This window comes from Palaemon carinicauda, chromosome 3 (assembly GCF_036898095.1).
Source record: "Palaemon carinicauda isolate YSFRI2023 chromosome 3, ASM3689809v2, whole genome shotgun sequence".
NCBI lineage: Eukaryota > Metazoa > Arthropoda > Malacostraca > Decapoda > Palaemonidae > Palaemon > Palaemon carinicauda.
Genome location: NC_090727.1, coordinates 166757912 through 166771171, shown reverse-complemented (window position 1 = coordinate 166771171; position 13260 = coordinate 166757912). Strand labels below are relative to the sequence as shown.

The 13260-nt window shown below is 35.3% G+C and overlaps 1 protein-coding gene, 1 long non-coding RNA gene and 1 pseudogene across 5 annotated transcripts; 2 read left to right on the top strand and 1 right to left on the bottom strand.

Moving 5' to 3' along the window:
• LOC137638753 (nephrin-like) overlaps positions 1-13260 on the bottom strand; it is a 748229-nt pseudogene that overhangs the window by 203096 nt on the left and 531873 nt on the right.
• LOC137637992 (uncharacterized) lies at positions 990-1984 on the top strand. Its single transcript, XR_011043844.1, has 3 exons — positions 990-1644; positions 1721-1806; positions 1925-1984. It is a non-coding gene; the product is annotated as an uncharacterized lncRNA (long non-coding RNA).
• On the top strand, positions 5549-9217 carry LOC137638751 (uncharacterized). 4 transcript variants are annotated; one of them, XM_068371096.1, is made up of 3 exons: positions 5549-8877; positions 8954-9039; positions 9158-9217. In XM_068371096.1, the coding sequence occupies exon 1, from the start codon at positions 5549-5551 to the stop codon at positions 7949-7951; it is 2403 nt and encodes an 800-aa protein (XP_068227197.1). In that variant the 3' UTR covers positions 7952-8877; positions 8954-9039; positions 9158-9217. The 4 variants fall into 4 exon arrangements, with proteins under 4 accessions (XP_068227197.1, XP_068227198.1, XP_068227199.1 ...); XM_068371097.1 differs by lacking the exon at positions 9158-9217 and having other exon boundaries at positions 5549-8668; positions 8828-8877; positions 8954-9151; XM_068371098.1 differs by lacking the exon at positions 8954-9039 and having other exon boundaries at positions 5549-8668; positions 9158-9214.

Sequence of the window (13260 nt, the reverse complement as noted above, 5' to 3'; positions counted from 1 at the left end):
ATTTCAACAGAAGATAACTTAGAAAAAACGTGACATATCAAAACGAAGTGAATGGAAACAATAAAATATGGTAATACCTTGATTGATATAAAAATGAAGTGATGGACTACAAAAGAGATTTGGTGAAAATGTGACAGCCATCAAATAAAGTGAGAGACCAGAGGAGAATACTTGAGAGAAAAGTGACTGACACCAAAATAAAGTGAAAGCCAATAGGGCAAATTTGGTCAAACAATGACAGGCATCAGAATGGCAACTGCCAAAATAAAGATCTAGTAGTTGAATAGGGACTGCCATCAAGGTAGTGATTGCCAACATATGTAAATTTGGTGATAACAACTGCTATCAAAATAATTTGACCTGCTAACAATAGGAAATGGTGAGAACCTAACTGGCATCAAAGTACGATTACGAGAAGTAAACTGGGGAAAAAAAACGTAACTGTTATCAAAATAGTGATTTCTAACAGATTAAAACTTTGTGGGAAAAAAAAGAAAAAAAAAGACGAGACGAAATTGTGACTTCGTGGAAGCAAGATCAGTGTCAGAAAGATAATTTGGCGAAGAAATGATTAACCCAAAACCGAAATGGTAAGAACCTTATATTAACACCTTTTGTGATTTAATGTATTTACGCATTTTCATATATCAAAAGAAATTTAGTATAAAACTTTTTAATTTATACACAAATACTCATAAAAATATTATAAAGAGGATAAAAAAATCAAGCGATTTTGAAATGGTACTATTAATTGGTGATCATCAACGGATGGGTGATGGGGCAGAAAAGATCGTTAATGTAGGCAGTCCTATACATACATGCACTATACAGAATGAATAAATTTTTAATGTACTTGCCTACAGCGGCAGGAAGGATTCGTAAATATGGGATTTCAGTATTACCAAATAAGAAAAATATACTTGGTACAGCTTACAGTCCTTCCTGCTGCCATAGTTATGATTGGCAAATTGTTGACTCCTCCTTTTTTGTTGTTTACGAGGAAACTTCGAGACCGGTGAATGCGTGAGAATTCAGTACCAGCAGTACCAGCAGTACTAGCAGTCCAAGCAGTCTCAGCAGTCGAGGCAGTTCTGCCAGTCTGGTCAGTTCGGACGGTCCTTGGTAGGACCCACCACATGCCATTGAGCCCGTCTCCCATCGTCTGTGTGAGCCAGTCCTCCTGGAGGATGTCTTGGACGAGGCTCTGATAATTTTTATTAAGAATCAAGGGTCCCTCAAGAGGCATTTGTGAATTATTCCCTTGGTTCCATAATTTGGACGGCGTAATTGGTGGCCACCTGGATGTACTCTGCTTCCTACGACTGATTTGTTCGTCATCGTCTCGACCTCGACTCGCCTTAGTGGAGGATTTGTGGAGAAAAGTCACGTTCTCCTAAGCATTGACTTCAATCTCTTCTTGCTCGGATGGACTACGGTGAGTACCAAGTATTTTTGGGGCAAATACTGAATGGTAATCGTAGCAATCTTTTGAGCCTTTGTTGCTGCCTATTAAAGTCCTTCCTACCTGCCATCGGTAGAGTACGGATATTCACGAATGTTTAATAGTTATAGAGGATTTATCTTGTCCTTACAGTGGTTTCGCAACTCTACTGAAGGTTGTTCGTGGGTTTAGTGTACATAGTGGTAAGCTACTATTTGTTATTTTCTGGATAAATCAACATAAAATTGTAAGAGTCTCATTTAATGCAAACTTACACAGATATTATATTATTTCAGGATAGGATTATCCAGCCTTGATATGGTTGTCATACTTGGTTTTTCTTGTCTTGACCTACTTACAGTAAGGTAACGGTTTGCATATTCCTATGTATAAGTGCTTCTTGCCATATTATTCTTACGTATATAATTTAAGTTAATTCTTAGGCTTTACCACTAACGTACAATTTCTGTATTTCCCATCCAGGTATGGAGGAGAAGCTGATTATTGAAGAGGAAGAGCCCTGTGTTATGCACTTGACACATTCGCAATAAATAATAAATTTAAATATTTCAAAAGTGTATGAATAGACTTCCCTTCCGTATTTTAAGTACCTTATAGGTGACTTCACAGTTTTTCAGCTTATGGCGCCCAACGTGGGGCAACAACGAAGGAAGTTGGATTTTGTTATGCAGAATCCCATTAGTTGGTGAAAGTAGTCGGGATCCATTGTGTGAACTGAAATTTATTTCCTTTCAGATTTATTACATTAATATTTTTTCCCTTCTAGGATTATTAAATTAATATTTTTTCCCTTCTAGGATTATTACATTAATATTTTTTCCCTTCTAGGATTATTACATTAATATTTTTTCCCTTCTAGGATTATTACATTGATATTTTTTCCTTTCTAGGATCATTATTTCTTTTATAATTTAACAATGTCTGGTTTATCTGTGCTTATTGGGCAAAGGAAAGTCATCCGTAAAAAGGTGACTGAATATTTCAACAGGTCCTCCACATTCAATACTCTTAGCCAGGAAGAAAAATTATCTATCAAAGGTATTCTGGTAAATTATAAGAATAAGTTAACTGACTTGGACACTGAGATTTGGATAAGAAATTTCCTGGGGATTCTGATAGTCAAGATTTAGAGATTGAATTATTATTATGTCAGGATTACATAGATAAGATTGAAACCTGTTTACCTCTCCTAGATATTTCTACGAGTATCCTTGGCTCTAGTAATGTTACCGATGTAGCCAGAAGTTTACTTAAACAACCTGTAGCACCTCTTCCCAAGTTTCGTAGTGTAGAAGGTGAAGATTTTTTGAAGTTCATCACAGAATTTGAGGGAACTACTAAACCTTTTAACTTATCCCGATAGGGATTTGCTTTTATTGCTTAAACAACAAGTTGAGGGTAGAGGAAAGGTTTTGTTAGGTTCCTTGGAAGCGGATAAGCAGCATTACGCTGATGCCAAAGAATTGCTCATTTCAGCATTTGCATCAACCGATATTCGGAAGAATTCAGCCATTAAGAAAATTACTACTTTACATTTGAAAGATTGGGAAGACCCCTTTCTCTTTATTTCCGAACTCAGATCGGTATGTGAATCAGTGGAGACATTGAATATTAGTGTTGATGAGTTTATTAGGTATTTTGCTTGGTATGGGCTGAATGATAGTTTCCAGCGCCATTTAATTCAGATTACAGGCAAGACTCACCCTTCCCTGAATGATATTAAGACAAACTTTTTTACAGCATGTGAAAGATACGAGCATGACAAAAAGGTCGCCAAAGGTACAAAGAGTAAAATCTCGCAGAATGTACAGGACTTTTCTCGAAAAGAGAAAACGGTAAATTTAGCTGTAGAGGCATTAACGAGTGATTCAGATTCCAGGTCTTCACCCAGCTGTTCTTTGTGTCTTAAAGTTGGTAACGCTAATAATTCTCATTTTATTTATGAATGTTTAAAGTTCCCTTCCCCTACCGATAAGGTGCAAATTTTAAAATCTAAACATGGTTGTGTTAAGTGTGGTCAGTTTAGTCATGAATCTAGCAACTGTCATTTCAGATTTAGAAAACGTTGTTTTAATTGCCGTGGTTGGCATATGAGTTATCTTTGCGAGTCAGAGCCCTCCAAAGGCAGCAGATCTAAACAATCTGATAAAGTAAATTTTGAAACTCCACAAAAAGTTAACAGCGGTGTTGCCGTTTTATTGCACTCGTATGGAAACTCGGTGTTACCAACGTTTTCTTTCAGTATTGGCAGCGACATTTACAGAGGTCTAAGGGACAGTGGCTCACAAAGCACCTTCATCACTAATAGGTTTAGCTGAAGAGAAAAACCTTAAAACTATCAATTCGAATGTTAAACTTACGGTGAGTGGATTTAATGGGAATAAAGAATATTTTACTAAAATTGTAGAAGTACCTGTGAAAATAGGTAGTTCGTCCTTTATAATTTTTGCCTTAGTTGTACCTGATATTAGTATTGCTTTAAAATTGCCTTTGCTTGGTAAAGTAATTGAAAAATTTCAAAACCAGGGTATGACGTTTGCTGATAAGTTGTTAGATAAACACACTCGTACTATTGATAATGTTAACCTCTTGTTAGGTACAGACTTTTTACATTGTTTAGCAGGTACCGACGTAATTTTTGGTGACGTTGATCCTTCGGTATACATAGATTCTCATGCTGGCATTTTATTGCAGGGTAATGTCGATTTGATGTTGAAAAACATAACCTGCCTAAATGTAAACCCAGGTGTTTTGAATTCTGTACCTGACGGTAATGTTCGTTCGGTTTCTACGGTGCATGTTTGTAGTAGCTCGTTGTTATTAAACACGAGAATAGATTTTCTGTCTGATGGGGACCAGGACAACGGTTTTGAAGTAAACTGTTCATTTTCAGTTATCAATGACAAAGGTAAACTAATGGAAAGACAATTGCAGCAGGCCACTGAACAAATTTTGGAGTCTGAATGCGGTCATTTTTTGAATTATGATCAAAATGTGTATAATGATGAAAGTGTCTAGCTTAATAATCAGTTGGTCGATTTTTCAATTAAAACCATAAATCAGAGGGAGTCTGATGGACGAATTATGGTTCCTTTATTATGGAATGGCAAAGTCTCCCATTTGTTGTCTAAAAATGAAAGACTGTCTAAATTAATACTAAAGTCTAATTTTAGAAAACTTAAACAGCGAGATGGTCTCCTACAACTCGTTGATCAGACCATAAGGGAACAGATTAATGCAGGAATTATTGAACCCATCCCTGATCTTGATGTTTTTAAAGCTGAGAATCCTCAATATTCCTTTCTGCCTCATATGCCAATATTTAAACCCGACAAAGACACCTCAAAGTGTAGGGTGGTCCTTTTATCGAATCTTAAAGACTCGGTAGATGGTAGTTCTTTGTCTCATAATCAGTGTATGTATTCTGGACCTGCATTAAACCAAAAGCTATCTTCGTCATTTTTGAATCTGAGATTTGACAGGAAATTACTTATTTTTGATCTTAAGAAAGCTTTCAATATGTTGGCTTTGACCGAAAATGACCAGGCTAAACTTTTATTTTTTTGGTTCAAGAATGTCGGCAAAGGTGATTTTTCATTAGTAGCTTTCAAGAATTTGAGATTACCTTTTGGTCTTCGATGCAGTCCTTTTTTACTAATGATGGCTCTTTATTACATTTTGATTTTGCAGCACTCTGAGGATCCTCGCATATCGGACTTGAAAAGGTCCATTTATTCGCTTATCTACATGGATAATGGGGCTATTACTGTTAATACTAAAGAGGAGTTGAAATGGTCGTACCAACAGCTTCCTCGTATTTTTAACCCTTATAGGTTTTATATTCAGCAGGTTGTTACTAATGATATAGCCTTACAGACGGAAATAGACGGAGAGACCGAAGTAGTTACCCCTAGCACCAGTAAATTGTTTGGACTAACATGGGACAGGATTTCTGATGAAATTTTTACTAACCCTATATGCCTTGATTCAAATGCCAAAACTAAGAGGTCTATTTTACAAACTATTGCCTCTCAGTTTGATATTTTTGGCTTTAATATGCCCTAGTTTAATCGCTGCAGATTATTTATGCATAAGCTACAGTGCCAGAAAACTTTAAGCTGGGATACAGTCTTGGCTACAGATTTGCAGCGAGAATGGAGCAACATTTGCAAACAGTTAAATAGAGCTCCTCCTATAAGAGTTCAACGATCTGTAGGTCCTAGGGATGGTAAATATAACATTTTGGTATTTTCAGATGCAAGTAGAGATATTTACGGTTGTGTTATTTATTTGCAGCATATTGATACAGGCCATCTAAGTTTTATTCATGCCAAGAACAGAGTGGTCAATAAACAGTTAAAGAATAAATCGATACCTGCTCTTGAACTAAATGCCGTCCACTTAAGTGTTGAGTGTGCTCTGGATATTTACAAAGATTTATCTGGCCCGTCTTGCATAAAACCCATAGAAATTGAGAATATTATGGCCTATACAGATTCTCTTTGTACGTTACATTGGTTAAATTCTGCGTCTTTGAAGCTAGACAAATTAAATAAACATTCTCCCTTTGTTTTGAACAGAATTAATAATATACAGAGATTGTGTGAAATTTATCCTGTCAAGTTTAATTTCATTTCTGGTAAGAATAACCCTGCAGATTTAATTACTAGATGTGTATCGTATAATCAGCTCCATAAGTCATGTATTTTCACAGGGCCAGATCTTAGCTTGACAGAAGTCCCTGAATTGTCCATTACTATCCCAGCATTTGAGGTTGCCACGGAGATTCATTCGTCTCCTTTAATTGGTGCTACCGAAAATTTAAACCACCTTGTTGATTTGGAAAGTTATTCTTGTTTAAGGAGACTTCTACTAGTTCATCGTAGAGTATTTTTGGCCTTACACAAGTGGAAATTAAAGGCAGGAATTTCTTTTTCTCCAGTTACTAACTATTTTGCCTCCTCTCTGAGTCATTTGTTACACGTTGAACAATGTAAGTATTTCCCTGAGGTATATTCTTATTTTCAAACTGGTATGAATTCTAAGAAAGAGATTCCTCCGATCATAACACAGTTAAATTTATTTATGGATGAACAGGGTATTTTAAGAGTGAAAAGTAAGTTCAAGAAGTGGAATTATAATATTAACGTCAAATTTCCAGTGCTATTACATCCAGACAGTCATTTAACCAAGTTGATTATTTGGGACGCACATGTAAAATTATTACATTCAGGTTGTTATTCTGTGTTAACTGAGCTTAGAAGGTATTACTATATTCCTAAACATTTTTCAGTTGTCAAAAAAGCTCTCAAGCAATGCATTCATTGTCGAAGATTTAATAATCGTACCATAAAAGTAAATCAAAATTCTTATAGAGACTTCCGATCAGATCCTCCTAGAGTTCCCTTTGCAAATGTTTTTGTTGACTATTTAGGACCTTTCAACGTGAAAAATGAAAAGGCGACACAGAAAATATGGTTATTGTGCATAACTTGTACTTGGTCAAGGGCCATTAATCTAAAGGTCTGCAGAAGTTTGAATGTATCGGATTTTCTTAGAGGTTTCCAATTACATTGTTTTGAATATGGCATACCCCAGTTGTGTATCAGTGATTTTGGAACGCAGTTGGTAGCAGGTGCTAATATTATAAGCTCATTCATCAATGACTCTCAGACAAGATTGTATTTTGAAGAAAACTATGTGAAACCTTTATCCTTTCAGCAATATTTTAAGGGTTGCAGCCAGCTAGGTTCTTTGGTCGAAGTATGCGTTAAGATGGTAAAACGATTAATCTTTGGAGCTATAAAAAACAATGTACTTTCATTATATGATTTCGAATTTCTCGTGTGTAATATCATACATCTCGTTAACAGACGACCGATAGCCTTTAAAGAGGCTTTAAGAGATGACTACATTGATTATGTACCAGAGCCTATAACACCTGAACAGCTTATCAGAGGATATGAGTTGACTTCACTAAATTTGATTCCTGAGTTACAGCCTTTTCCAGAGGATCCAGATTTTCATCCTACCAATTGTCATGTTTCAGATATTTCTAAAAATTATATAAAATTATGTAAAGTCCGAGATGCATTGTTAGATACCTACCATAGTGAATTTTTAGGTACTCTTATTCATCAAGCTGTTGATAGAAAAAGTCGGTATCGTCCCATCTCGCACAAACTGACAAAAGTAGGAGATATCGTTCTAATAAAGGAAGAATATACTAAAAGAAGTAATTATCCATTAGGAATAATTTTGAAGATTTTTGTTAATGATCTGGGTGAGGTTACCCATGCTTTGGTCAAGAAGGGAAAAACCGGTCAGACCACCAAGATTCATGTTACTAATCTTATCCCCATGTTGGAGAACACTCATTTTTGTCCTGACAGTCTTTCCCCTGAAAATAATTTCTTGGGTAAATCCTCACGTCCCCGCAGGAAAGCTGCAGAAGCCAGTGAGGCAAGGACAAGACAAATGCTTCACTAATTCATGTTTTGTTTTTAATTTTAAATTTTACTGTATGTCCATGCATATTTTGTACATTTATTAGCGGATGAAAACTTTTTTTTTATGGAAAAAGTTTCCATCTTCTCCCCAGGACTATACAGAATGAATAAATTTTTAATGTACTTGCCTACAGCGGCAGGAAGGATTCGTAAATATGGGATTTCAGTATTACCAAAATAAGAAAAATATACTTGGTACAGCTTACAGTCCTTCCTGCTGCCATAGTTATGATTGGCAAATTGTTGACTCCTCCTTTTTTGTTGTTTACGAGGAAACTTCGAGACCGGTGAATGCGTGAGAATTCAGTACCAGCAGTACTAGCAGTCCAAGCAGTCTCAGCAGTCGAGGCAGTTCTGCCAGTCTGGTCAGTTCGGACGGTCCTTGGTAGGACCCACCACATGCCATTGAGCCCGTCTCCCATCGTCTGTGTGAGCCAGTCCTCCTGGAGGATGTCTTGGACGAGGCTCTGATAATTTTATTAAGAATCAAGGGTCCCTCAAGAGGCATTTGTGAATTATTCCCTTGGTTCCATAATTTGGACGGCGTAATTGGTGGCCACCTGGATGTACTCTGCTTCCTACGACTGATTTGTTCGTCATCGTCTCGACCTCGACTCGCCTTAGTGGAGGATTTGTGGAGAAAAGTCACGTTCTCCTAAGCATTGACTTCAATCTCTTCTTGCTCGGATGGACTACGGTGAGTACCAAGTATTTTTGGGGCAAATACTGAATGGTAATCGTAGCAATCTTTTGAGCCTTTGTTGCTGCCTATTAAAGTCCTTCCTACCTGCCATCGGTAGAGTACGGATATTCACGAATGTTTAATAGTTATAGAGGATTTATCTTGTCCTTACAGTGGTTTCGCAACTCTACTGAAGGTTGTTCGTGGGTTTAGTGTACATAGTGGTAAGCTACTATTTGTTATTTTCTGGATAAATCAACATAAAATTGTAAGAGTCTCATTTAATGCAAACTTACACAGATATTATATTATTTCAGGATAGGATTATCCAGCCTTGATATGGTTGTCATACTTGGTTTTTCTTGTCTTGACCTACTTACAGTAAGGTAACGGTTTGCATATTCCTATGTATAAGTGCTTCTTGCCATATTATTCTTACGTATATAATTTAAGTTAATTCTTAGGCTTTACCACTAACGTACAATTTCTGTATTTCCCATCCAGGTATGGAGGAGAAGCTGATTATTGAAGAGGAAGAGCCCTGTGTTATGCACTTGACACATTCGCAATAAATAATAAATTTAAATATTTCAAAAGTGTATGAATAGACTTCCCTTCCGTATTTTAAGTACCTTATAAGGTGACTTCACAGTTTTTCAGCTTATGCACACATCTATAAAGAGCACACACACACACATACATACATACATACACATATATATATATACAGTATATATATACATATATATACAGTATATATATATATATATATATATATATATATATATATATATATATATATATATATATATATATATATATATATATATATATATATATATATATATATATATATATATATATATATATATATATATATATATATATATATATATATATATATATATATATATATATATATATATATATATATATATATATATATATATATATATATATATATATATATATATATATATATATATATATATATATATATATATATATATATATATATATATATATATATATATATATATATATATAATTTTATCATCATCATCATCTTCTACGCCTATGACGCAATGGGCCTCATACACACACACACACCCACACACACACACACACACACATATATATATATATATATATATATATATATATATATACACATACCAGAAAATGATCAATGATCTATTCCTGCAATAGCAACTGACGCCCAAGAAAGCTGGCTGGCGGCAGCCTTGTTATATAAGTAGAGTATGCCGCACACTTCAAACCCCCCCCCCCCCCCCCTTTATAAAAAATCAGGAGTTATGAACCATTTCGAGAAGATGATGGCTCGTTTTCTCTCTAGCCCCCGATTCACCTAAATCCGGTCTATGTTTGCCTCCCCCCCCCCCTTCCCTTCCTCATTGCCTCTAAAACCAATCCCTTGACTCCCTCTTTCCTCGCTTCCCATTAGTTTACTAAGGTAACAAATGTTAAGGTAGAAAAAGTTAAGGTAAACAAAAAAATTATGGTAAAAACACCTAAGGTTACGAAGGTAATAAATGTTATCGTAGAAAAGGTTAAGGTAAAAAAGTCAAGGTAAAAAAAAAATAAGGTAAAAACAGTTAAGGTAAAAAGTTAGGGTAAAAAATGTAAGGTAGAAAAAGTCAAGGTAAAAAAGTTAAGGTAAAAAAAGTTAAAGGCTTTGGCTAGTATGGTGGGGAATTATGAAATGTGTACGCAGTGATTTGTAAAAACACATCGTGTAATTATTTTAAATGTATCCTTTATAATAAAGCTCAGAAGGTGAAGACTTTTCTATTCAAATTGGGCACTAATGGATTCTTGCAAGGGGCTAAATCAGGTCACGATTAAGTCAAAAAAATGATGTAGAGCATGAGATTTGTAAATACAAACACATTTATAACAAGTTTTATTACTCTACGATTAAAACTGCGGCCAAGAAACTGTTCATAAATAAACACAAACAAATCAGTAGAACTTCAAAAGTTCAAACTTGCAGCAAATGGTTTTATGTTGAACAGGCTGACATAAGTCTTTTTATAGTTTATATAGGAATTATGTTTTAATGTTTGTTTTTTTTCAAAATATTTTATTTTGATTTTTTATTACTTCTTATATCGTTTATCTATTTCCTTGTTTCCTTTCCTCACTGGGCTATTTTTCCCTGTTTGAGACCTTAAGCTTATAGCATCTTGCTTTTCCAACAAGGTTTGTAACTTGGCTAGTAATAATAAAACATAACCTCCTCCCAACTTCGTTGGTGGAGGTAATACGTAAATATTGGGATATATGACCATCGTGATTAATGGGTTTAACATATACGATAAAATCATTATATTGGTATAGCGAGTTCTAATAATAAAGGGTTCCCAAACTGGGTCACAATTTTTTTTTTTTTTTTTTTGGGGGGGGTGGGTTTGCAAGAAGACACGGTACGTATCAAAGTGAAAAATCTATTTCTGTGTGAGTGTGCCATGTCGTCCTGATGGACCCACCCTTTTGCTGACCCCTCCCAAAATTACTTTATCTGCGGTCATATATATCATATATTTTATCCATTTCACTCAAGTGTTTACTTTACAATTCATTTAAGACTATCATTCCATAAGCCATTATAAAACAGATTATCATCACGAATTGCAATTCGCATCTTGAACATTTATTAATAAAAAGGTTTTCTTCTATTTAGTTATACACATTAGGTACATTAGGTTATTGTGGCCTGATTGGTAACGTCTCTGTCTGCTGTTTGCCAGACGGGGGTTCGAGTCCCGCTTAGACTCTTTAGTGCCATTAGTGTCTGCAACCTTTCCCTTCCTTGTGAGCTAAAGTTGGGGGTTTCGGGGGGGGGGGGGGGAGAGGGCTATAAGTCTATCTGCTGAGTCATCAGCATCCAATGCCTGGTCCTCCCTGTTTCTAGCTTGGGTTGAGAGGAGGCTTGGGCGCTGATCACATAATATATAGTCAGTCTCTAGGGCATTGTCCTGATTGCTAGGGCAATGTCACTGTCCCTTGCCTCTGCCATTCATGAGCGACCTTTAAACCTTTAAAAGGCATGTTACACGCTGGAATTAATGACGCAACCTTTATATAGAAAGTGTAATTCTAGTTTGTTCATGACACAGTTATCTGGTGCAGCTATTTCAGTCCACGAAGTAAACGACAGAACAAGTCGTTGCACTGGACAACTATTCTTAATATAGAGTATCTGCGTGAGTAACTATTTGTAGCATAGAAATCTATGATGAAAGTATCTGCGTGCGTAGCTATTACGCTATTTGTTTCATATATAGTCTAAAGGTGCCCGTATTGTATGTAGCCTATAGCTATCTGTAATGTATGTAGTCTACAGCCATCTGTATTGTATGTAGTCTGAAGATAAATGTAGTGTGTGTAGTCTAAAGCTTCTTGTATAGTAGCCTACGTAGTCTAAAGCAGTTTGTAGTCTACAGATAGCTGTATTGTATGTAGTCTAAAGATATTTCTAGTGGTTGTAGTCTAACCCTTGTACAGCACCCTACGTAGTCTAAAGCAGGTTGTAGTCTCTAGCTATCTGCATTCCATGTAGTCTTAGAGATATGTGTATTGTTTATAGTGTATAGCTATATGTATTGTATGCAGTCTAAAATACTTTTATTATACTTAGTCTAAAGCTATTTGATATTATACGTATTCTACAGCTATTTATATTGCATGTAGCCTAGAGCTGTTTGTATTGCATGTAGTCAAAAGCTTCTTGTATTGTGTATTGCTTGTAGTCTAAAGCTGTTTGTAAAGTAAATAGTTTAAAGCTCAGTAATAAAAATAAGTATAAGAAGCTTTTAATACCGTAGACTTACTTTACGAAATTACTTATATAAATAATTTATAGAAATGCAGTTTCTAATGGAGATACAGAATTAAATTAACAGAATAAATAATTACTTGTAAATGTCTGGTAAAAAAAAAAAAAAAAAAAAAAAAAAAAAAAAACCAGTAAAAATAACCTTATGAATTATAAAATGCTCTACTGTAAAATCATCATAAGACACAGGTGTCTGAAGAGCAAAGCTCCGCAGTGAAATTAGAAGTAAAAATTGGTTAGAGTTCTCTTGCTTGAGGGTACACTCGGGCACACTATTCTATCTAATTTCTCTTCCTTTTGTTTTGTTAAAGGTTTTATAGTTTATTTAGGAAACGTTCTAATGTTGTTACTGCTCTTGAAATATTTTATTTTCCCTTGTTTCCTTTCCTCACTGGGCTACTTTCCGTGTTGGGGCCCCTGTGCTTATAGTATCCTGATTTTCCAACTAGGAATGTAGCTTAGCAATTACTACTACTACTACTACTACTACTACTACTACTACTACTACTACTACTACTACTACTACTACTACTACTAATAATAATAATAATAATAATAATAATAATAATAATTTCTGACTTGATAATAGACTCCACTTTACCTGCTTCGACAACGGTGAACCGACAAGGATCTGCCTGAGTGCCAACCACGTTCGCTGCCCAGCACGAGAGGGTGCCGTAGTCTCGAGCCGACCTGCAAAACAAACAAACACAAATAAATAAATAAACAAAACCATAAACAAATACAT

Excerpts from the sequence above, each read along its gene's own strand:
- LOC137638751 (XM_068371096.1), top strand. The coding sequence starts at position 5,549 with ATGCATAAGCTACAGTGCCAGAAAACTTTAAGCTGGGATACAGTCTTG.